Raw genomic sequence first — 27350 nt, forward strand, 5'->3', positions numbered from 1 at the left:
GTTTTGGGCATAGTCTGCTGTTCTGGGATATTTCTTCCGTAGCGATCGCGCGATCCGATTCCGTTCCGCGCCGAGATCTTGGTGGTCCCATCGAATAACGTTAATCAACGTCACTCAGAACCGTGCGAGACGAGAATTTTTATAATTGCCAGGATTCCACTCTTGTAATTATCGCCTCGATTGTGTGCAAATCGCGCGTTTCCATGCTCGTCCGACTCCGAGATTGAAAAAGAAGAAGGCAGCGTAATCTCGCTGTTGCATCTCTCGACGTTATCGCCGGATCGTATCCCAGAATTGCGGGCGACAGCCACATATTGTTTCAACCAATCACAGCAATCTCACCGCTGTTGGACCTAATCGGTCCCTTGCCTCAAGGCAGGCGATTGTTTGGACCTACCGTCCTAGAGTCGAGGCGACCGATTCGCGGCTTCCCGATTTTCTCCCGTCCGGCGAGAAGGAAAGCACTCTCGTTGAGAGACTTCTGGCTTCCATTCTCCAGCTGGAAAAGAGGCAAAAGCAAACATTTTTATTATCATTGTACGTATCGTGATATTATAGTGTGTTATAATTATATGTAATAGGGAAAATTTTTCTATAAATACATTCTTATCTTTCAGTAGAGATTCATTCTCTATTCTAAAATTGTTCAAGGTTGAATTTCTATTTGATCTTGATTAAAATTGACTTGCTTGTTTGCATTTTGATATGTCTCGAGGAAATGATTAATATCTGTACGTTTCTTGTGTCATCGTGCGTTTTATGAGAAAGAATAGCTTTGAATGTACTTTTTATAGAAATAGGTTCTTTTGCTTCCTTTTTCGAGCTAGCAGCTCGATTTGGCTTCTCGACTCTTGTGTAAAGTGCGGCCAAATGGAGGAGTCTAAAAAAATCGGGAAGTTTGACGGTCCTTGGCTCGGCGGACGCGTGGCTGGACCGAGAAACAATATTAATCGTAATAATCGGTTAACGAATCGCGGGTAAATCGTATTAACCGATCGATCGTTCGGGATGTCGAGACGAGAGAGAAGACGAGATCGAGAGACGGCGAATCCCTGCGTAGGATCTTCACAAGGTCAGTATCCTTTGTAAAAACGTTGAAAGAGAAATGTACTCTATAGAGAGAGACATTGCTTTATTAATAAAATCACTATTAATTAAAAACTGACAATTTTTTCTCGTTTTGTCTCCTAGTTTTCCCCATTCGATATTCGTTCGTCTGTGCTCGTTTAACGAAATAATTAATTCTGCGTTGGAAACCTTGACTGTACCGTTGAACAATATTGCATCGTAAAATTTTTTCAGAGCTGAACAATGTTTTATCGTAAAAGTTTTCCGCACTGCTCGGCACTTTCTCTTTTTTTCTGTCCGTCAATCGAACAGTTGCAAGCAATTGCGGTGGCTCTCGTCTCCGACAGCCCGATCGTATCGTAGAATGCTTAGCTGGCTCTATATCTATATATTATACATATATATCTATATATGTGTATACCGACATCTCATCCTAATATCCTATATCCCTTGCGCTGGCGCGCAAGGATCTTGCCTATTTCGCCCGGCCCGTTTTAATATCCTCGTATTTCCCTTTTACGCTAATAATGTCTTTACACTTGGTGACAGCGGATGCACGATATTCGCTCTCGTGGGGATCGCTTTTTTTTGCTCGTCCAACCGGTAACACGGTCGCTCTTTGTTCCTAATACTTCCTCGCGGCTCGGTCCTTTCGGGAATAAAGCGACTCTTCCGTTCGAGGATCCTCGCGTCGATTATATCTGCTGCCGAACTAAAACAACGACAAGAATCACAAATTAATTAAAATCATAAAATTAATTCTTTATTCTTATGAATCAATTTTAGCTTTCGTAAGATTACCTTATTGCTCCAATAACGCTTGTTGATTTTAATAAACGCGATTTCGGTGAGTCGTCCTTCTATCTTGAACTTGATGCTCCTATTACTTCAGCACCTCAGTTTCCTTTATGAATATCATAGATTCGCGTAAATCTTTCGTAATGTCTTGTCGAGAAGCTAACGACGCCTACCGCCGTTTCATCGAGGCGTTTCATCGCGATTACGGTGTTCAATTAGACGTTCAATTTAACGGCGCGGCGTTCCGAGCGGTCAGTGAGTTTCGCTTAATAAACAACGGTGATTAGAGCGTTAATTACCCTTTGATGATTTAACGGTTACTTTAGTGCGTCCTGGAAAAAGCGCACGAGAAAACGAGGCCGATCTTTTGCCGCGAGTGTCGCGATCGTTTTGTCGCGAAGGGAGGCGATGTCGCGGATCGCGGACGAAGAAGATCGCTTCATTTTCGCTTAATTTGGCGAGGACCGACCGCGAGTGCACCATACGTAGCCTCTATCCTTCTACAACCTTGTTGTTTTCAGCCGACTGCGTACGAGCAGAACGGACAATATTGATCGAGGAAACAAAGAGAGAAAAAGAGAGGGATTAAAAAAAAGAGATAACTAGCGAAGTGACACGAATGTGTGTGTGTAATCTATTGAAATTGATTAATAAAATCGTTGAAACGAAAAAATGCGGAGCGCTCTCGCGATCGAAGTCACGCGAGAGCCGCGAGAATGAACGATCGGTCGGAGAACAGTTGGAAAAGAAGGTATAATAAAGATTTCAATAGGAAGATTATAGGGAATCGAATTTCGTGACTTGGATCGCGATGGCCCGTCTTCCTCTACTTTACGATCCTTCACTTAAGCGAAGAGCGCTCACTTCACTTAAACTTACCTCACTTAAATGAAGAGTGCGCCGTTTTATCGTGTTCCATACAGGATTGCACTTTACAACGGATATTTATGACAAAATGAACAGTTTTGTTGTAAAGACGAAGATTTACGGAGCAAACCGCAGTAAGAGGGTTCAATCGAGTCGGATGAACTGAACATCATCGAGCAGAGACCGAAGCGAGTTGCACAGCTTGGAGGATCGCGTTGCAATTCGAGCGAATCAAATGCAATTCAGACGATGGAGTTACATAATATTGGGTCGTCCGGAAAGTTGGTGTCGATTTTGAAAGAAAATTCAAAGGCAACATTTTTTTATGTCGATAAATATTTATTGACTATGTATGCACCGTTTTGTTTCACAACCTTTGTCCATCTTTCACGCAACTGGAAGATTCCATTCTCCCAGAACTTCTTAGGTTTCTCGGCGAAAAACTCCTCAAGGTGGTTTTTTATGTCGATCAAAGAGTTGAAGTTCTTGCCGCTAAGAGAATTTTGCAAAGACCTAAATAAGTGAAAGTCTGAAGGTGCAATGTCTGGTGAATACGGTGGGCGAGGTGGCACATCCCAGCCAAACTCCAACAATTTTTGTCGGGTAGTCAAAGGAACATGAGGTCTGGCATTGTCCTGATGGAACACGACGCCCTTCCTATTAGCTAATTCTGGATGTTTTTCCTGAATCGCTGTCTTTAATTCGTCCAGTTGCGAGCAGTACTTATCTGCATTTATCGTTTGGTTGTGTGGTAGGAGCTCATAATATAGGATTCCTTTCCAATCCCACCAGACACGGAGCATGACTTTTTTTGGATGAAGGCCGGCTTTCGAAGTGGTTAATGCTGGTTCATTTCGCTTACCCCAGGATCTTTTTCGTTCTACATTGTTGTAAATGATCCATTTTTCGTCACCCGTCACTAATTGCTTCAAAAATGGTACGTTTTCGTTGCGCTTGTACAGCGAGTCGCAGATGAAAATGCGATCCATTAAATTTTTTTCGGCCAAATTATGCGGAACCCATACATCATAGCGACTTACGTAACCAAGCTTCACTACATGATCGTGGACAGTGGTTTTCGATATTTTCAGTATCTCTGCTAATTCACGTGTCGTGTAGCGCGGGTTATTCTCGATCAGTGTCTTGATTTGGTCATCATCAGTAGTAGAGGGTCTGCCCGAGCGTTCTTGGTCTTTAAGGTTAAAATCACCAGCTCTAAACTTAGCGAACCACTTACGTACGGTTCTTTCAGCTAAAGCGCCTTCTCCGTAAACAGAACATATCGAATTTGTTGCTTGTGAGGCATTTTTGCCTTTCCGGTAATAGAAAAGCATCAAGTGTCTAAAATGTTCTTTGTTTTCTTCCATCTTGAAAAGAGTACAAAACCGACACGAATCAATTAATCTGAAACAACTTTTTTCCTAAAGATGCGTTGAAATGTCACCTTTAAGCATATGTATATAAATCGTATGTTTTCAATAACATTGATATATTGAGACATGTTCCAACGCCATCTATTAAAAATCGGCACGAACTTTCCGGACGACCTAATATATGAATATGCAGAGCAATACGTAGATCTATAATTAGGAGAATGCTGAATCGAAGTGATGACAAAGCGAGATGTACGAACGATATACCTACGATAATTAAACGAGATCTCCGCGCGCGGTTCACGCGGAACCTCTTACGAGGCTGAGGGAAAGAGATCGCTCTGATAACTTGATACAAGTTGAGCAGATAATCGCCGCGAAAGTGGTTCAACCCGGTAACTTTCTACGAAGCGTGGTTTCTCATCGCCTGCGGTGTTCATTTCCCTTCGTACGCCAGGCCGGCGGGAAAATAATTTCCGCGATTACGGGAACTCCCCTATGAGATGATGCGTAATACAATGATCTCACTCGCATTGTGTCTGATTGCTCCTTATTACGAAGTTTCGTCATACACGTAACATGCGTCCCTCCATGGAGAAAAAAGTTCGCGTTAGTTGCGATCTTGAAGAGAAACACTTTCAACTTCACTTCTGAATTTTAAATGTCACATATTAGAAATATTATAAATAAAAAACTGAGATTATACAAATTAATGAATCAATTACGACTTGTAAATAAGTTTACGAATGATGAATATCGCAAACAAACAGAAACTGAGGAGATGCGAATTAATGAAATAGTTAAATAATATTTTCTCTTTATCCCGGTGAAATAAGCTCCCATGGACGATGTTTGAATCGATCTCGAGTTATTTTGAATCTGTACATTGCTTCTCAGTACTCTGCGAGCTCCTCGGAGACACCGGCTCGAGACGTCTCGCTGGTGAATCGCGTTCTTTAATTAGAAATTGATACCGCCTCACCGTTTGTTCGTGCGAGGCGATCATTCCGCGTCTCAAGCGGGGAATAAACGAACAGGCGCGGACACTCCCGCGAATGCCGATGGCATAGTTCGAAAGGCAAATGTCACGCTGGCAAAGGTAAATGTCTCTTCAGCGAAGCGGCGAGTCGGCGTATCGATTCGTCAGCAAAAGCAGGACGACGAAATTTCCTCGTGCTTCGGAAAGAACGCCTGTTTGCACGCTTCCCGGTCGAACCAGGCCGGACATGTACCTCGAGGCTGCGGTTAAAGGGATTTCCGGTTGTTTCAGAGCATTTACGTGCGATACCGCCGCAGCCGACGCTCGCGATAACGTAATCGCAGCGTTACGTGGCACCTGGCCCGATCGAAGGTGCACATAATCGATGAATGAGGATAGTATGCGAACGAGTCCGTATTTTTCACTCATTCCGCGGCCGTTCACCTCTTGCGATATCGGTATGGACTGCGATAAATGGCGGGGGCGCGCTGAGAGACCGCCGACAGCCGGTCTCTCCAATCTCGTCGTTGCCACTCGGACAAGTCTCCCGAAATGATCTTGCTATGAATATATTTATCGTTGCGTCTAATGAATATGTATTGTTACGTAACTATAAATTTTTATCGATACCTAATTGTAAGAATTTATTGTTCTCTAGCTATAGATATTTAGGCATACATTGGAGTTCCTGTTCAGAGTGATTAGTAGTTCTCTTCGGCGATTGTTGGATTATTATTCGTTGCTTTGCAATTTTACCGTTAACGATCACGTTGCTGTTCGATAATATGAGAATAGCGTGGATAATCTAACTTGAGACTTTATGCAGATATTTTTCAGATTTATTCTTCGACGAGGCATTCCGCATTCATTAGCTTCCTCCGTTGTTCCTTCATCGCAGCTATTCTCGCCTGTCGTTCAATTATATAATTAATTTCTTACAATGATCGGCATTTTGATTGTTATCCCGCTTTGTTTCGTAACACGTTCGTAAAGCGACGCTCAGCGTCATGATGATACCTCTCGTACCTCTTCATTTCCGAAGACGTGCAATTACGACGATTATTCAAGCAACGCGACATTGAAAACGTCCACAATTGTACCGCGAAAGAGAAGAGAAGACAAGTCAGTTACTCTTTCGCCGCGTGACTCAATGTCGCGACTATTATTTATACTTGCAGTTTTCATTAGCACGGGGCAGACCTAGTTGGTCATTGCGGCCTACATTTATCACTGCTTAACCGACGATAAAAAACATCAAGTGCGTAATTGTGCGTTGGAAGTTACACACGGACGTGCTTTCCTGACTTCGTTGATAAGGCCCCCGTGACCTCTTTTCAAGATCTCAGTCCTCTCTTAGGTCAATTGTAGGCTCGTGTCAATTGTGACTTAGCGTTTGGTGTACAGCACGTACACGTGGATCGAGAATAAAATGAACAGACCTAATCGGAGAATGTTTTGATTATGATGTTTAAGCGGGTCAAAGATCAATGAACCGATAGAGCGATGAAAACGGTTCGAGGAGAACACGGAGCGCTCGCGAAAGCCAGAACGAGCAGGCAAGGTCTTTCGAGCTCGCCGATGTGGATCCAGGTGAATAGGTGAACCGATCGATCACTAGTGAACGGGAGGACGAGCAATCGTACAGACAGTATCGTATCGGACGTTATTTTATCCTGTTGCCGGCCGTCCTCGTGTCTAAAAGAAGTTTCTTTGCAAAAAGAAGAAACACGGTTTTTGAAGAAAATTAGTTTCGTCCGATTGGTGTGATTAATTGAAAAGAAGTTAAGCTCGAATCGTAATGCAGTAAATAATTGAATAATGATCGGAGAGGATGAAATTTTGTTTTGCACCAGTTTGTATTTCTAATGAACAAGAGCGTCGGTATTAAATAATTTATATATTATAATTGATATATTTATATTTAATAATTTATATATAATTTCGTTTAGAAACTGGTCTACGACTAGACACGACCAAAGGCGAACTCAACATTACAAATGATAACTTTGTAATATTTTTGTCTCGACTTTACAAGTTAAAATCTTCTTGTTTTATGGTGACATAAGGCTATAAATACTGCGAATAAATGGAGGCACCGAACGACAGCGATCGCAGTCGCGGCACTGGCGATCACGAAAGTGAAAGCTAGGTGTAATGCACCGCCGACGGCGGCCAATCGACCTCGAAAACGCGTAACATGACTACTCTTTGCGAGAACAGCAGCAGCAGGAACAGCAATAGCAATAGCAGCAGCAGCAACAGCAGTGGGAGCACCGAGCTATTGCGTGATGCGAAAGGCTAGAAAAATACTCGGCAAATCATGGTAGAGGCTTCTCGTTGTTCTCGCTCGTTTAGATCGAAATGCAAATAACACACTAATCTCACGACACACCACGGCGTTTTCTTCATTGTGCTCGTGGATAATCGTCTCGTGAGCTCGCACACCCGGATGGGAAGACGACGGCATTGTGATTCCTCGCAACAGAAGTCTTTCTTGAACCGCCATCGCGCTTTTCTAGTCTGTTATTTATTTTGCCATTCATCCATTTACGAAATTTCTTTGAGTACGTGGCAAACTCAACCTTGATTTTTGTTACAAAGAGGCGTTAAGTTAATTTGTATATCTAATAAAGTTATGTAAGAATTGCAGTAATCATTGTTCGATAATTATATCTGTTTGCGATGTGTATCGCGCGCTTTAGATTGATTAATCTAGTTTTCATAAATAGTTCTCATGATTTCCAATTATTAATTTCGTTTTTTATTCTGATAGAAAATTATTGGAAAGTAAATAAAATATGATATATACGATTATATTACGTACACCATCTTTCAGAATCTGTGGCATCAAATGTAATTCTTACAAAATAAAATCGATTTCATGTCATATCTAGAAGTGTCCTCAATTATTACTTTCCGAACCCATAAAAAATGCAAGCGCACGCAAAATGTCAAAGTGCATTTCTCGATCAAAATGCACTCTACAGAGTCCCAAGAGAATAAAGTTGCCCGGAATAAAGTTGCAATTCCAGTGTAATTCTCCACGGATCTCTCAACGAGCGTTCTGGTTGTCGTCGTCCTCGTTCGTTAACTCGATGAGCAGATTCGACCTCGCTTCCCTCTTCTCCCTTTCCTGCGCGATCGCAGCGATGGATCGAGGTAGCCGACAGGCAGGTTTGCCGACCGGATCTCCAGCGGTACCGTACGGTGTGTACGCCGGGAAAAGTCAGCGCGGTTCTCCGGCCAGGCCCGCGCCGCCACGCCGACGAATTCCCAGTTTGTCGCGCTTAACCGGTGCGCGTGGTCTGACCTGTCGCGTCGCTCTCTCCTGAGGAGAAGAGGCTCAAGTCGAGGCGCGGTGTGATCCAGGATCCCACGTAGATCAAGTGCGAGTAATTGTACAACGTTGACAACCGGCTTGTGTTCGCCAAGTGAACTCTTTCGAGATCATCAGGTGAATCAAAAGTTTTTTTTTTTTAAAGTCGAAGCAGAAGGGCGTGATGGTATCCTGAAACGACGTTCATGAAAGAATCAAGTGTGCACAATCTGTTTGAACAGAGCTTGAAAATGTCTCGAGGATTGCATAAATGGCCTAGAACAACCTACCGAGCAACTTTAAAATCTAGTTTTAAATATTATATAATATTCACGCATTATTATATAAGACTGAAAATTGCCCTATCGAATTAACATTTACGTATACACGTATATCAGATTCTTCGTAATTATTTGGATTTTATTGATTTTTTCGTATCGATCGAGGTATTTCGAGGAGCAATTTATTATTTTAACATTAGTCTACCATTTCTTTGCTTATTACTGCTATCTAAAGATAGACCATGGACCTTTAGATGGATTACATATTCTGACTGACGAAATCTATTTGGTAGAATCTTCTAAATCAGTTTGATAGGATTTTTGCTATTCGATCAGCTCTGTTTCCGACGAGGAATGAGACAAGTTCAATCAGCATAGCGGGCTAATTATCAGTGGCGTGCATAGAATGTATGTAGAATGCAAGTCTCTCACGCGGAGAGCCGCGAAAATCGCGCGAAAGTGTTCGACTAGTTCGCTCGCTCGCTCGCCCGCTCGCTGTGCATAAAATGACCGAGATGCTAATTTTCTGTCGGGGAAACTGCACTTCATTTCTGACTTGACAGAAAACTTCGTCCCGTTACGTCGTGAATAATTTGCTCTGCAAGGGGACACCATTAGCCCGTCGTCGTACTTTCTACTTGTGGCAGAAATCGCTCGTGCAATTTGAGGGAAACTCCAGCGAGATGCGCGCGATTTTTCACTTGGGTAATTTGTGATAATCGAGAAAATGGTATGGCGATGCAACGAAGCCTTCCAAGCGGTGGACTCGTCAAGTACGAACAGTGATTTGATATCATTGGTAGTGCTAATTATGCGGCATTGACATGAAAATTATTACTAATTACAATTACACATTGGATTATTAGAATTACAATTAGAATAACAATTAAATTATTCATTTCGTATTAAGTGATAACGTGAATAAATTAATACATTATACGGTGTTATGCACTGATATTGCGAGGAATGGAATTGATAATGCAAAAAATTAGACGTATGTTTTATCGATCGGATATACATAAATGCATTTGCTGTTTAGAAATATCCGGTTGCAAGGATAGCTGAATAAATTTTAAATGTAAAATATACAAACATAATATTGCTACATTGCTGATATGTGTCGAGTGCAAGATATAGGTAATCGGCGTGGAATAACATACGTGCGTGTATTCTGGCATGAGATCACGATTGCTGTCTCATTTAGCGGGTCGAGTATAAAGCGGTCGAAAAATCGATTGCTTTCTATTTTTCCGTTAACCGTGTTACGAGCTATTAACTCGTTAGATATAGAAAATCTGTCTGGTCATCTTAAGTCGCGCTCCGCCATAAAGCAAGACTGCTTTTTCTCGGAGGAAAGAGGATATCGAGTTTTTCGCAGCGGTTTTTCTGTATAGATACTTTTCTACATTACGTGTTCCGGATATCGATGGTAGCTTGAAAAATTGAAGGTTGATATAATCTATCCTTGATTAAACTCGTAATCGCTTATAATTGCATATTACGTTTGCCGTGTTATTAACAATTGTTTTATTTTACATAAGTCATAAAATTTTACCTAAGAAATTTTAAGTATTATTTTTAGTTTTTAATCGCCAATTTTAATCTTTGATTCGTAATTTTTAATTTTTACTTTCATCTTGTGGCTTTTAATTGTCGATCACGTAAATGTAGCAATGATATTAATTCATAATGACAGGCTTGAATAATTTTCTGAACGTACAATATCCATCTATTGTCTATCAGTTATCTTAAATTATAAAGGACATTCTGCGTGAAAACCAGTATCGGCATTTTGTACGTCGGCCTTCGAAGATCCCGTCACTCGATAATGACAAATACAACAAGAACGAACGGTTAGTTCCTCTAGTGTAAGCAACACGTCCGGATTTAGGCTCTTGCGTGTTTCACCATCGCATTTGTATTGATACTTACGTCATGAATGTTGTATCACAACGAAAATTACAAGGACAGGTGACTGTTCAAATCCTCAAGGCGATTCTAAATTCTCTTCGTGTTCTGTATTTACATTATTCCCAAGTTCAGATTGGAATGAATAATTTTAACGTCGTGGGAACTTAATGGGAACTTAATTTCAAAAAGTATTCAGAGAATTATATAAATGATATTTTAATTAAAATGTCAAACGCGTTTCAATTCTATTTCAATCTAATGGTCGATATAATGGTAATGATGATGAAAGAACTAATAAGCTTCATCATGATCATCACGATCATTATACCGACCAATAGATCGAAATAGGATCGAAACACTTTAATTCACACGTAATAAGAAGTAAGTACCGATGATGCGACAACCAAGATTTTAATTTTCCTATTTAAAAATTGCAACAGAACCTTTAATTAAGAATATTTTTCGTTAATATTAGAATTAGCATTTCAATGATATATTATACGTAAATTGGAATTCTTGGAATTCGATAAACAATAAATAATAACATTTAATAATTCAGCCTTCAGAAATAATAATATTTCTTCAACAAGCGTGCTTCGGTGTACGGTTTCTGATGCTCTTTCATAATGTGCTTCACAACTTGGAGACTTCCCAATTTCTATAGGCGCATCAACGGCACGGAGTACCGTTGTTTCCATAACCCGTTACGTCATTGAGATGGTAAAACAGCCGAGACACTTGTGAAACGCATGTGGGATTACTAATTCGTTGCTGGAATAACGAAACAAGATCTTTCCACGTAAGGAAAAATAAATCTAATTATACACTGATTAAATCTTGAATCATAAAATATCTTAAATAAAGAATTAATTCTTAAATGAGTGGAAACAATTTTTTTAATTATGAAGTAAAAAATTAAAAATTAATTATGAAGTAAAAAATTAAAATACAACAAATAGAACATAAATAATTATAGCGCAGTAAATACTCGCCAACACTCTTGGACGATAAATATGCCAGAAAAGTCCAGCTCTAAATTGCGTGTCGTTAATCTAACAATTTTAACAGGCTCGGCTATGCCAGGCGTGAGTCGTGGACAGCAAGCGAGCCGGAAAATCTCGGCGACGTTAAATTCGCGTGTGTATATAAATATATAATTATCAAGTACTCATCAATCGTCATACTTCTTCGCGCATCGATCATCTTTGCCTCGGACGACGTTCTCTTCGCGTAGGCGTCGACAGGGAGACCCCGTTTCCGCGACTGTATGCAATTAGTCACGCCTGTATATTAATTAGCAACTCGCGGTGACTGTATGCTACGAAGGCCGGTGGCTTTCAAGGAGAAAGACTAGCTGGGAATTTCATACGTGATCTACTTCCCTCGGGATGCCTTTCTTTCATGATCAGCCTCATTTTCGTCTACGCAATAATAAATGTAGCAGCGTAATGACGTTCGAACTCTCACAACTCGCAAATCCGTATTCTGGGTTGAATTCTGATGATGCAAAACTGAATTGAAGTAATTTTCGATTAATATAATTCTAATTTAATTCTTATTTAAAATTTGGCTCGAATAAAAAATCTTAATTAAAATAAATAAGGTCAAAATCAAATAGTTTTATAAATCAAGTACCTTAATTCTCGAGTCCTCTTAAATCTTAGATTTTTTTATTTTAAATATGATCTCGACCAGAATCAGTTCAAGTCTTAAAGAAATGAATCTCAATTTTATCCGAGTCTCAAAGTTTTAGGGTCACGACTTGTGGGATACTCGTGCGTATTATCTACTACCCTGCGAGTGTAATGACGATGATATAATGATATAGATCGCGCGCACAGTGCTATCATCGGAGACGATCATGTGTCGGGCGTCGTCGATCGTCACCGCGATCGTGCTCCTGATCGTCCTGCTGGACGACAAGGCGGTCGGCAAGATGCGTGTTGTCTATCGGTGGAAGCAGATTGACTACGACTGGCGGAGCAATGACACCAAGAGGCTTTTCCCAGACTATAAGCAGGAGGACAACCTGCCGTTGGGCCTGGAAGTGGCTGGAGATCGGCTCTTCATCACGGTGCCGAGATGGAGACAGGGAGTCGCCGCTAGTCTCAATTACATCTGGCTCAATGGTGACTACAATGTTTCCTTCTATACGTTCTTTCTACCTCTGAAAGACAAAATTGCGTGATTAATCGGTTCACGGAGCGTTTAATTTGAATTCGTATAATTTTGCAGCGTTGCCAAGCAGAAATATTCAGAAACGTAGAGTTAGTCTTACATAAAGATTATATTAGCGTACATGAAAAGTGATTAATTCCTTCCTCAATTCTCCTACGTTAGACCGCGTTCGACAGTTGCTATCAATTTTAACTAACCGTTAATCTAAAGCTAAAAAAAGACCACAACCATCGAGTGGAGAAATCGATCGGAAGATACGAAAGAGACTTAACGACGCAATCGATGCTCTAGGCGACTCGTCGGGTTTGAATAATTGACACTCCGTTTCCGGGGTTGCTTCATCGACGGTATCAGAGGCACGTTGGCTTTCAGACACACGCGAATCGCCACCATTGATCCCTTATCCATCCTGGGAGGCGCACCAATACGGCGCAGCCGGCGTGCCGGAAATCGTATCGACCTTCCGCGTGCGTGCCGATCGTTGCAATCGTCTCTGGGTCCTGGACACCGGTCTAACGGACATCTTGGGCAATCCCGAGCAGCAAGCACCTCCGGCGCTGATCATCTACGATCTGACGAGCGATCGGGTGCTGCGCAAATATGTAATACCATCTGATCAGCGTACTGCTGATTCCTTGTTCGCCAACATCGCCGTCGAGGACTACTCATGCGAGGATTCCTACGCTTACTTGGGTGACCTGGGTGGTCCGGGTTTGGTCGTGTATTCCTGGAGCCTTCATAAGTCCTGGCTCGTGAAGCATCACTCTTTTCACCCGGATCCGATGGTTGGTTGAAGTTCGAAGCAATCATTTGTATCTCGAGTTTTGTTTCTCCTTGGTGCTATTCATGTTGATTGGTGATGGAAATGGCCGTTGACAATTGTTCATAAATAATTAGTAGTTTCGGTAACTTTTAGTTATATTAATTTCAATGATTCACAGCGAGATCAGTTAATAATTATATTTATTGATTAATATATATCAATTTTATAAGAGAGTTTAAAAGTTTAGTATTATGAACTCTGTTTAATGTAAAAATTAATTATTGTGATTATTATGGTGTCACAATTAATTAGAATTATTTTTTGATAACAAAAGAAATATTTTAGCAAGATAATTGATTTATTGTATATATTTTAATGATAAATCTATATCTCAGGGCGGGGAATTCAAAGTGTCAGGAATATCATTCCAATGGAACGACGGTTTGTTCGGGATGGCTCTGGCACCAACCGGAGATGGTTACAGCACCATGTACTACCACGCGCTCTCCAGTGGCATGGAATTCGCTGTCAACACGAGATTGCTGCGCGATCCTCAGCGCGCCAGTGCTGCAGGTATGTATCAAAGAGAATCGCAGATTGCGAAAGCTGGAAGTACGTAACGTTCGATTCTCACCAGCAATCCCGCTTCATAAAAGACGCGATGATGAGCGAAACGATCTTTCCTCCGTCGAAAGGTCGCGACGATGGTTCCTTATTGTCTCGACCTTTCGGCGGAGAATTGGCGACTAGAGATTTGTTCATTGGAAATTTCTGCGTGTCCGAAGGACGCAGGGAACGCACATTATTTATTGCGATTTATTAATTTGCTGGTCACGTTCTCTCGCAGAAACGTCCCCTGAATTCCAAACGCTGGGCTCTCGCGGACCCAACGGCCAAAGCAGCGTTAGCTTCCTGGACCCGAAGACTGGCGTTCTCTTCTACGCACTCACCAATCTGAATGCGATCGCCTGTTGGAGGCCGCAGAGCAAATTCACCATGCAGCAGCAGAGCTACGTGTACCAGGACAACGTCACCATGATCTTCCCCAATGATCTCAAGGTAATCATGAATTCATAATAATAGCTTGAGCGAATTTATTGAATAGTTAATCGCGTTTAATAATAGATAGTAAGTATATTAATTTAATAATAATTCGTAATAATAAATCTTCTCTACGAAAATTTATTATAGTCTAGCAGATTATCTTTTTATTTTTAATCATCTTTAATTGTTTTATTTTTCTCACATGTTCTCCAATATCTTCACGTTCGTATTCTTCTTCGTCCTTCGTCCGTAAAATTGCGATCAATTACGTACGCTGTTTCGTAATGCGGGGCATTCTAATTTTATAGACGTAACTCTCAACGTTCTCCGTTTTATTATCCGTAAAATGACAATTGGTCACAAAGCTAAGAAACGAACTAATTTTCTAACCGTCAATTTACAATTTGCACGTTACATTATAATTTTTTCCTGCCATACGTTCTTTCCTTGATTTTATCGCGGCTACGCTTTTGCTGTTACAGATCGACCGAAACGGCTACTTATGGGTTCTCACGGACAGACTACCCGTCTTCATGTACTCGCACCTGGATCTGCAGGACTATAACTTTAGGGTACTCACGGGAGCAGCCGCAGATCTCATCATGGGTACGGCCTGCGCGACGACGTCATCCCCTCCTTTCACGACAAGGACAATGCACGATCACATGGATCACATGGATCATATGGATCACATGGATCACATGAATCACATAGATCATAGCACGACGCCGAGGGTCAGCAACAGACTCAACTCCGCTGGCTCCAAAATGAGTCCCGAGTCCATCTTCATGACGATGACGCTGCTGACGCGCCTCATCGAAGCCCTCGTTTGAGATGTGTTGATGATTTTTTTGGAGACAAAAATAAAAATGAAGTTAGAAGTAAGAATTAAATAAAGAGATAACATCGAAATTAAAATCAGGCAAGAGTGCGAAGTTCAAAATTAAATAGAACATAGATAAAGATAGAAGCAATAGAAGAGAAAGAGAAACGTATTGAATACTCACGTTAACGTTATCAGCTAAATAATTAACGTTATTCACTAATGGATTGTTACGAAATCCGTTATAAAATTATATAAATTGCAAAATTACGTCTGGAATCGTGTTTTATTTTATCGCTGGTGAGAGAAATCTACTAATTATCCCATTAATTATTGTACTTCGCTTGATCCTGATCTTGCAAAGGAGATCCGACACGAGCGTAATAGATTCGCTAGCTTAATCATTTTAATTATGACTCTTATTATGTAACATTATTTTATATTATCGCGACTGTAGAATAAACGTGCATTTCTTCCTGGAAAAGAGAAATACATAAAGTGTGGTAAGAAGTGTGGGAAATTTATTTGAGTCGCAAGTAATTATCTAATCGTCTTGCTTTAATAATGTTAATGTACATACCGCACGAGTGTCGTCTCTCTGAGAAAAGGAAGGAAAGTTCTGCCGCATTTTTGATTTTCTCGAGTTTCGATTTATGGTGACGAGCTGATGATTGCCAATTAAGCGGCAATAAACCGCATGGTCTCCACGTGCACGGTCATTTTGCGCACGCAATCGTTTTCTGGTAGACGTACGTTTCCTCGTCGCGTTCCTTGCGGAATCGTTCGGGAGCCGCGTGTATTATTATTACCTACTCACACGTTGGAATTGCCATCATATTTATGCATATCAGATGTAATATATAAATAAAAAAATGAGAGTCTCTACTCGATAGTCTCCAATAGATTTTTTTGTTCTTTCCTTTCCCTTCATTAAAATGCGCAATTTTATACGCGGAATGTAGCGCTGCAATTTTATTCATTTACAACGTATCATCATTTGCGTCATTACCGAGCTTCTTTTATTTGCGACTATAACTCTCCTTGTAAGTTTGCATTTTATCGCATTTTTGTTGCAATTATGAATATTCTGTTTAGCTTGCTTCCAATTTCCACGATTTTCCACTGTGGTCGCTGTGTGACTCCATCACGACTATTTCGGATGCTCCGATGACGTCGATAAATCGCGTTGCGCAACGAGAAAATCATTTTTGCTGTGTTGCAGCACTTATCTCGCAAATACATAAAATTCCATATCTCATCGTGCGTCGCAAAAACAACGGGAGAGATAATCCCCGCTGCGATGATGTGTATAAATAATCCTGACGAGTCCTCGCGAAGAGGACCGGTCGCTCGAGCTCGATTGTGATTGAAATGATTTCCGCCCGGCGAGTCATCGTAAATACTTACGCACCTGATGCATGCTTGATCGTTGCATCTGCTCGTTCGACGTGTTTCTTGAATACAAATCAAATGCAGCGAATCGAAATGCTCCTTGTCTCCTTCAAAGCAATTTAATTGGCGATCTTTTCATCTTAAAAGGAATAATAGGTCGTTGGAAAAGATTATGCATTCTGGGCAAATGACACACTGCTCTCAATCTCGGACTTATTTTTTAAACATTCTGCAAATTTATATAAGGGAACAACGAGAAAGAAGTGAATCTTTCTCTTCTTCCAATTTTGATGAGCTTTAGATATATGATACATTGCTTTAGATATGTATTGGGTTGGCCAAAAAGTAATTGCGTTTTTTTTTATATAAATAAAAGGCGAATTTTTCATGGGAAACAAAAACTTTATTAAACAATATATTGTCCATTTTGTTTGATTATCTTTTGCCATTTTTCAGGCAACTTCATGATTCCGCGCTCAAAAAAGTTCTTATCTTTTTCAGCAAAAAACAATTCCAACAACGATTTGATATCCTCATCAGCAGTAAAGGTTTTACCATTCAAGGCGTTTTGCAAAGAACGAAACAAATGGTAATCTGATGGTGCCAGGTCTGGCGAATATGGTGGATGTGGTAACATCATGGTAACACATCCCATCCAAGCTGCAACAATTTTTCACGAGTGACCAAACTTGTACGTGGTCTAGCGTTATCATGGTGAAACACAACACCTTTGCGATTCACCAATTCTCGACGTTTCTGTTTGATGGCATCATTTAATTTATCCAGTTGACGACAGTATACGTCTGAATTAATGGTTTGATTCCTCGCAAGCAGCTCAAAATACACAATACCTTTAAGTCCCACCAGACTGACAGCATAATCTTTCTTTGGTGAATATCTGCTTTTCAAGTGCTTTCAGCAGGTTCATCACGCTTGCTCCACGATCTTTTTCGTTCGACGTTGTTGCAGACGATCCATTTTTCGTCGCCTGTTATCATGCGTTTCAAAAATCGATCATTTTCCTCACGTTTCAAAAGAGAATCGCAGATGTCAATACGCTTAGTGAGATGAATTTCTTTCAGCTCATGTGGTACCCAAATATCGAGCTTACTAATGTATCCAAGTCGTTTTAAATGCTTTTCAACACTCGATTTCGATATGTTAAGATTCTCAGCAATCTCTCGTGTCGTTAAACGCCGATTGGAATCGATCAGTGCCTTTATTTTGTCATCATCAATTTCGATTGGCCTTCCTGAGCGTGGCGCATCTTTCACATAAAAATCTCCAGATCGAAATTTAGTAAACGAATTTTGACACTGCCGCAGTTTTAAAGCATCTTCGCCATATACATGACATAACTTTTTATGAGCTTGCACAGCGTTTTTCCCTTTTCGGAAATAATAAAACAAAATATGAGGAAAATGTTCTTTTTGATTTTCCATTTTGAAATCGACGGCAAACAAACAATTGTTAACGAAATCGTGTAGTTTCTTTTTCTAAAACAAGCTTGAACCGTGAGTTGTTAACCTACATAATGAATTTGCGGTTTAGAATGAAGTTAGTTACATTTCAAGACATGTATGTCCATCTATTGGAAAAAAACGCAAGTACTTTTTGGCCAACCCAATAATATAGCTCACAATAAGAGACGTGTATTCTTTATAGGTACTTAATTTCATATTAAGGATGGTATTAAAAGCATTTTAAACTCAGTTTGATATCAAATGTTAAAAAGGAAATCATTTGAACGCTTTTAACAACAGAAAACTTATTATTGTCTTGTATAACGCAACGAAACTTTAGCAGAGATATTGCAATAAATTAACATATTGTTATTTCAACACGCTACTTTTTATTATAAATTTTTATTTTATTTATGAAGTTACTAGTGCATCGCTAAGCATGTTTAATTAATCTATATGCTTTAGTTGCATATATGTATACAAGAATTCAATTTAAATTGTACGATATAATCGTAAACGTAAAATTCCCTCGTTTCCTCATATTTTCTTATTAGGAGATTAATATTAATATGGCAGTTAATGTGTAACTTGAAAAAATTGGAAAAATTAATAAATTTGATAAAATAAAACTTGATGAATAGTTGAAGATGTTCAATTAAATTTTTGTCAAAGAAGAATTGTGAAACTAGAATTACTGTCAGTGCAAAAATGTCGATATAAACATTTGAGCTTCTGTCTACTTGTCAAAGGTTACATAATAAGATAAAATCAAGTAAATGTATTTTTACCAGAATGATGCAGGATATAAAATTTGTATCTACGCCAATCCAATTTGGCAACTTGTTATACCTGTTTCTCGTTCGTTTCGTTCTGTTAGGAATTTTTATATAAGAGGATAGCATGGAAATCTTCCAGACATTCTTCAGACAGAGTCGAGGAACATGGACAGAGTCGAAGAAGACATGGAAAGATGGATCAGCAAGAGCAGCTATTTCTATTCTTTCCGTAAGTAAAAAAGGAGTGACTTGAGTGACTATTAGAAAACGAGATTTTTTATATTTTTTTATGGTGATTATAGCACTGAAGCATGTAAACATGTTTCTGCAATAAACGTGTGGTTAGAATGCAAGATGTAATTATCGATTAGTAACTATTAATAATATACATATAACATATTAACTGTTAATATGTTATATAATATTAATATTATATTAATATATTAATAATATAATATAGTTAATTAATATAAATATTAAGTATTAATTAATACCAGAATAAATATTACAGCGATATTATAGTATTGACTTCTCATTTTGAATTAACGTTCAGTTGTTTCTATTCCCATTAATATAATATAATTATATAATTATCTCAAATCGTTGAGGGAGAATCCAAGAACAAAGTATGGTCGCGGAAAAAATTCTTCACGTATAAAAACCACGTAAGAAGCGTGTCTCCACAGGATAATAAATTTATTCTGTTATATATGCATGTTATATGCACAGTGACATGTCCTTTATTCTTCTTAAATCATCCATGTCTTGAAAAATAGGACACAATGCTCCTGACAAGTGCATCAAGGACAACATAGCGCACGAGCTTTGCGATGTACGTTACATAATCGAAGATTTTCTTCTAATTATGTGGTAATTATGTACTTTAACGGACCCAGCCCCGATGACCTTGACCTTGACATATGTTGTCAAGGTCACCCTCCTGAGTGACCTTGAAGAGGTTTTAGCCGTCGCTCGTTGTTTAGTAAAAAGTTATTAACAAAAGAAGTTTAATAATTTTGCACGAATTTTCAGCTGTCCACGCGAAGCAAGGACTTGAGTTTGACATATATTACAAAGGTCACCTTCCTAATAACCCGCACTAGGTTTCACCCTTCGCTCGTTGTTTGTTAAAAAGTTATTAACAAAAATGTTTAATGAATAAAGCATAATTTTACGATACCATATACGTTTACGAAAGAGTATATTTGATGGAATTTTAGGTTAGGTTAGGTTAGGTTAAGTTAAAGCAGAGAATACTTTGTATTTAACTGTTTGTGCTTTTGGTTAAAGTGAAGAATACTTTGTACTTATATTAAAAGAAACTATTCTATATATTAACGATTCACTGCTTTAAATGACTTTCCTTTCTTCGTTCATATACATATTCGTCGTTTATATCTTTCAATATTCAATATTCTTTCAAAATAACTACTATATTTTCGAAATTTCTTTTGTTAATAACTTTTTCATAAACAACGATCGACGACTAAAACCTAGTGCGGGTTATTCGGGAAGGTATCCTTTGTAATATATGTCAGTATCATGTTCTTGCTTCACGTGGACAGCTAAAAATTCGTGCGAAATCATTAAACTTTCTTTGTTTATAACTTTTTAACAAACAACGAGCGACGGCTAAAACTTCTTCAATGTCACTCAGGAGGGTGACCTTGACAACATATGTCAAGGTCAAGGTCATCGGGGCTGGGTCCGTTAAAGTACATAATTACCGAATATTGAAATTGCGTGCTCAGCTACGCGTACTTAATAGATTGCTCCTGTGGATTCTTTTACCTCGTTTTTCCGCATTGTCGTGCGGATCTTCGATATATTCGGCCTTTATTTTCGTTGGTTCATACGTATCCACTTGTCTCGTGTGTCTCTTTGTGAGGAATCAGAACGGCGAACGTGAGCGGATCGCCAACACAACGATAAAGTGGCAGCATAAAGCAGTGATTCGATGTCCTGGGGTTAAAGAACAGACCCGCGTCCGACCCGGCTAATCAGCTGACCGTGTTGTATATTAAAGATAAAAGTCGCTGCGTTTTGCCAGCGGGATGATATCCACGAGTTCGACTCGCGGCGACAATTAGTTGCTTTCACGAGACATCGCTCGTAAGACCGCTCCCGATAACTTCCGTTAATCGCGATTTCATCGATTTTTAGTATTTCAATTTTTAATATTTCGTAACTGAATTTTCATCGTCACTAGCACAAATTTTCTCGTTATTTCGAACTGGAAGATTTTCTTCTGCGACACTATCGCCTTTGTGCATATATAAACGTTGCTGTTTACATACATACAGGATATATATTTATTAGCAGGTATTTATAATACGTAGAATCATTAACTGACGTATGTTGTATCAGTAACTGACATGTACAGTGCACGCTAAAAGTATCTGAGTTCACAAGAAAATTTATAACTTGATATCTAGAGATAAAGATATCAAGAATAATTCATTCGATTATTATCAGATAAGACTCACAAGTCTTACGATACTCAATATTCGAAAAACGTTTACATATTTACGAGATTTATATATTAAAATGACATCAGAAATAGTGTGCAGCGTTATATTATATTTAATATAACATGTTTGTATGCGTCACATAGTTTCTAAGTTTGTAATTTTTAGCCAGCACTGTCAGTCTATTTAAAAGACGTATTATCGTCTTGCTTTCACGATTAAGAGCATAATCATCGACAATACCGCGCAATAGCATGTACGTAAAAAGTTGATTGCAAGAACTTCATTATTTATTATTCCGTGTACCGAGCATAACATGAGTAGTTTTCCATTAATTAATGGAAACCTGTCTCTTGACCGGCTTACTGAAGCATTAAACGGCAAGAACGGTTACTTGTTTAATCGAGATCATGGAGAACGCACGTTCGCGAGACATAGATACGAGAGGATTGATCGAACATGTCGTCAGCGCGATACGTTGTAAGTTAATACGAAATATGGTGATAAGCGTTTTCGTTGCTGGATGACAATTCAAGTGTACGAGTGAAAGATCGAAGATAACACTAAGCTACAATTCTGTAAAACGTGCGACGTTGCAGTATAAATTATCCATCGAGTAATCGCGTTGTATCTGTCTTTATATTATCTATCTTGTTCTCTAAGAAGAAAATGTGTTCCTCCGAGTCGTTTTCTACGAGTTGTTTTGCATATTAATGGCTGTGTTCGAGGAGCACGCTAATGTACCCACATATATTTAAAAATTTGATCAATATCTTGTAATAAATTCGCTTACTCTCTAACTTTTATTTCTAATTTAAATTTTCGTTTTAATCTCTGGTTCAATTGTGAATTCTGTTGAATTCATCATGACGCGCTATCTATCATTATGTTATCTTAATTTTTACACAGAAAAGATATTAACGCTGATGATAGAAAGTACCTAATAATGTTTCGACTTGTATCTTCTGCTTGTAGATTTTATTTATCACTTAATTTACGAAATAGACAATGTTCGAATGCTCAAAAGATAAGTCTTTTGAAACTTAATCGAATGGCATTATATAAATATTATGTAAATAATAAGTCGCACGTATAAGTAGCAAACTTGATATCATTTTCCGATTACGATAACGACTATTCTCGGATCACCCGATTGTTTGCAAAACTCCAAGTTTATATAATATACTGAATAAATCTGTCATTAAGGATGCAAAATTTGTGCGTGTATTTTATAGCCGAAGTCAGGAACACTTTTGTCATGTCGAAAACCAGCACGATACCCGGCTTGGCCTATCTGCCGACGAGGGAAATTCCGACAAAAACCGCCGCGAGTTTTCTAGAGGGCAGACGACAAATCGACGGTGCAGAGGGACTGTGGAGGGTCGAAAGCAAACTTTACAACTTGGAAACGTTCATGAAGACGCATCCGGGTGGCATGGAATGGATTCAGCTCACGAAAGGAACCGACATCACCGAATTGTTCGAAGTACGAAAACAGAATTATTCATCTTAAAGCAATACTATTATCATTGATTAATTTTTGATGTGACATGTATGAAATCCATTAGTAATCGTTTTGCGTTAAGGGGGGAGCCTGCTTTAGAACGTTGAAAATAAGGTATAATTTTACGAATTTTTTTGGAGAAACTATATACAGCGGATCATTATAAAACTTTGATGCATTTATTAGTACATGTTTAAAGATAAAAAAAATTATTTTTTGATTTGAATATATCGCCTGTAGAGGTCGTCCTGGAGGCATTGTAGATTGGTGAGCATTCTCCTGCCTCCAAATTTCATCCAAACTGAAAAATTGAAATATTTTCTCGTTATTTATGAATTCCCATCGTCGATGAACCTTTAATATTCATAAAAACATTAAGTTAAACAATTACTTTTGCATGAAAAAGTTCAACAACTTTGCCTAAAAATCGTACTTTTGTGTTCTAAGCTCCACCATTTTGGCACTTTTCAACTTTTTTCTTCTCTCTTTGGTTCATCGACGATGGGAATTCATAAATAACGAGAACATATTTCAATTTTTCAGTTTGGATGAAATTTGGAGGCAGGAGAATGCTCAGCAATTTGCAATGCCGGCGACGCGGCTGCACTAAGATTTCTCCAGGACGACCTCTACAAGCGATATATTCAAATCAAAAAATAATTTGTTTTATCTTTAAACATGTACTAATAAATGCATCAAAGTTTTATAATGATCCGCTGTATAGTTTCTCCAAAAACAATTCGTAAAATATACCTTATTTTCAGCGTTCTAAAGCAGGCTCCCCCCTTAACTCAATCTTGAGATATATTCTAATTAAGGTTTAATTAAGATAACTTTAATTTTATAGTTTTTGTATAAAATAACTGAATTATAGTTTAATTAATTCTGGGAAAAATTTCATCATTCTTGCAAAAAGAAAGATTTCTCTTGAGAAGATGTAACTCGAAAATTAAAGCCTGTAATTAGTAGGTGATATCGTTCGTAGAACTATGATTACGTACACGTGTCTGCAGCATGGACCTAAGAATACATGGACGGAGTGTAAAGCCGACAACCTGTGAAATGTGCGGTAAAGGGAGTGTAGTGCTGTCTCTTTCTACAATAGGCACCGTCGGGTGTTTCCGCCGCATACTCGACGATTGCCGAAAGACCATATACTTTATATTTGCTAACTCCCGAAGTAAAGTACGGAACGGGATTTGCTGCGAATCGTCCATTTTATAAAATGTGGGCGTATATTGAATAAATGCAAATTAGCACTTCTACAAAAGAAAATAAAACGATGCTCGAAACCTCGATATACGCGATTTGTCTTCGAGAAATTATTACGCATAGACGTTATGTCAACTTCGTGTAACTTCGGCTAATACGATCTCAGCCGACGGTGCCCACTTGTAGAAAAAGACGACAAGAGAATAAAGTAATTGATAGCAGCCAGGTACCGGCGCTTGCAATTTTCTTATCGCTTCTATATAACAATACCTTGGTTCCTAGTAGTCTGTTTACATAAACATCCCTTTGACTGATACCGGCGCTCAAAGACCCCCGCGCCCAGAGACCCCCCCTTCCCCCCCCCCCCGGAGCCCCTGGTCCAGGATCGGCACCTTATCACCTACTGTAATTATCTCTAAATGTTAAATAAATTCAACTATTGTAAGCAATAATTGATCTTACAATAGTTATTGTAATGTCTATATATAAGATGTATTATATAATAATTATATAATAATATTATATAATAAGATGTATTATATAATAATACATCTTATTCTTGTAGATAATTTTATATCTATTCTTCAATAATTCACATATCTCTTAATAATTTATCATTAATATAAAAAATTCTTTGATTCCGTAGAGTCATCACATCACCGACAAGGCCAAGCAGCTGCTGCCCAAGTTCTACGTTCGCGACGCGGTGAGTCCGCGTTCAGTGCCTCTGACCTTCTTACCGGATGGCTTTTATTGCACATTCAAGAAACGCGCGCTGGAGGCCTTGAAGAACGTCGATTTCCATCGGCCGTCCACCACAACGAATCTGATCATCGATTCCTTGATGATCATGACTTTCGCGCTGAGTCTCATGGCTGCGACAGTTAATTCCTACGCTTTGATAGTTCTCGCCAGTGAGCATCGCACATTTCAACAAACAATTATCAATTAAGTTTGCAAAACAATCGACGGTATATGATTATAGAAATGTACACCTAAAAAGCAATTAACAAAAAGAATTCTCTTTATTAATCGTATTCCAGGCAAACGTGTCGTTTAATTTCGTGACGATAATTCCAGGCGTTTTTCTGGCATTGACGACGATCGCGGCACACAATTATTTCCACATGAGGGACAACTTCCGCATGTACTACTTCGATCTCAGCACAATGTCCTCGAAGAACTGGCGCATCACACACGTAATGAGCCACCACATGTACACCAACACTCTCTGGGATTATGAGATATATGTGGTTGAACCGTTTCTGCAGTGGATTCCCCGCGAAAATAAATCCTACTTGACAGGATTAATAAGTAAAATCATCAGCCCCATTGTCTGGATGTTGCTATTCATCGATCAAGTCATAAAACGGTAGTGATTCTCGATGATAATCTCGCATGCATAAAAATGAAAGAAGAATAGTTATCGAATAATTATCTTTTTCTCTTTCAAAAATCTCTATATTCTTAATTTTGAATCTTAATGCTAATTTTCAGCTTGATTTTGATTTTACTTATTATCTTATTATAATTTATTTCAATTTAATTTAATTTAAATTTAAATTTGTTTGTTGAGTTTGATTTTTTATATTATCTTAATCTTAATTATGCATTTAAATTTTAATTGCTTACTTTAGAACATGAGTTTAAATAATTTGAGCCTTTAATACTTTCGAATACCGTATTTTTTGATACTGAGAGATTTTTTCCTGTAACAATTTCAACGTTATGTACAGTGTATATGCGATTTTAATATTACGCTAAAGACTCCAATCGTTTCTAGATACTACTCGGTATATAAAGAGTATCGAGTTTTCGAGTTCCGTGACGTCATACCGATTCTGCTACCTTTGGTAATGAGTCTGGTAGCACCTAAGATCACCGTCGCCTTGAAGCTGTGGCTGATAATGTTGTTAATCAGCAGCACTGTGTTCGCTACAATCGGCTTCAATGCCGCTCATCATCATCCCGATATTTTCCACGATGGCGATATCCCCAGGTTAGACCATCGATTTATTTCATTTTTGTTATTAAAAGATAAATCATCCTATTATATGTAATAAAAATGCACTCTAATTTTCCTTGGCATTTCTCGATTAAAGATAAAGAAAAATCTTACTTTTCCTTATCGTTACAACTTCGTTTCAGACTAAATTATAATTTTATGCCGGTTTAATTTCAATTTTTGTATCAGCTTTAATTCTTCGATTTATCGATTTCAATTATCATTTTGCTTTAATTATTATGTAAGTTTAGCTTTTCTTTAGAACAATTACAAGACGCTTGGAATTTTATGCTTGACATTCTTTTTCCATGATTTCTCTAATTATGTAATGTCTTATAAGGGAGGATTTGGATTGGGGCCTGCTTGAGCTGGACTCGGTACGCGATCGCGAGGTGATCGACGACTCGCTCTTCTTGGCGCTCACAACCTTCGGCTCCCACACGCTGCATCATCTGCTACCCACCGTGGATCATCACTATTTGCATTTATGTCTGCCCGCTTTTCTGCAAACGTGCAAGGAGTTCCGTCTCAGCCCAGAAAAGTGGACGCAGTGGGAACTCTTCAAGGGGCAGTTCCAACAACTCTCGCGTAACAAACCGAAGAAGAATCACAGATAGCTCCGTCCAAGTATAATAGTTGCGTCCGATTCCCGATAGTTTAAAACATGTTAAGTTTTGTAACTTTTTAGAAAATATGTCTCGTTAGAACTGTGATAAGTGTAAGTGAAGCAATAATGTTTCAGACACTCTTATTAATTATATTACTTAATTAGTCGATATATAGATTCCCCAAGGAGAGAGTACATTAAACGTTAAATGAGAATTAAGCTGAAATCGAGTGCGAATGTATATATATAAGATATGTAACGAGAGAAGATAAATCGTCGAGAATGCTTCTTGTTTTTATTGCTTGAGAGACAGAGAAACTTGCGAAGATATGTATGCTTGGATCATCAAGGAACTCATCTCCGGATCAGCTACGTGTATCTTGATCATATTGTTTTACGTTGCAAAATGAGATACAATAGACGTTGCAAAATAGATAAAATAGACGATTGCGAAATTGCATGATTGTGATTAATTTTAATTGTATAAGTACCCGATCCGATGAGTGATAGCTATGCGGGGAG

The 27350-nt window shown here is 38.7% G+C and overlaps 1 protein-coding gene across 1 annotated transcript; it reads left to right on the plus strand.

The window, feature by feature from the left end:
* The first annotated feature begins 8242 nt into the window (after positions 1-8242).
* LOC105283735 lies at positions 8243-27288 on the plus strand. The gene is made up of 13 exons (XM_011346731.3): positions 8243-8539; positions 12422-12722; positions 13144-13556; positions 13930-14107; positions 14382-14593; positions 15061-15408; positions 19134-19261; positions 21886-21980; positions 22736-22986; positions 24863-25130; positions 25297-25588; positions 26000-26215; positions 26562-27288. Exons 2-13 carry the CDS (start codon positions 12455-12457, stop codon positions 26836-26838), a joined length of 2946 nt encoding a protein of 981 aa, XP_011345033.2. The 5' UTR covers positions 8243-8539; positions 12422-12454; the 3' UTR covers positions 26839-27288.
* Positions 27289-27350: the final 62 nt, after the last annotated feature.

The sequence above is a fragment of the Ooceraea biroi genome, chromosome 10, assembly GCF_003672135.1.
Source record: "Ooceraea biroi isolate clonal line C1 chromosome 10, Obir_v5.4, whole genome shotgun sequence".
Taxonomy (NCBI): Eukaryota; Metazoa; Arthropoda; class Insecta; order Hymenoptera; family Formicidae; genus Ooceraea; species Ooceraea biroi.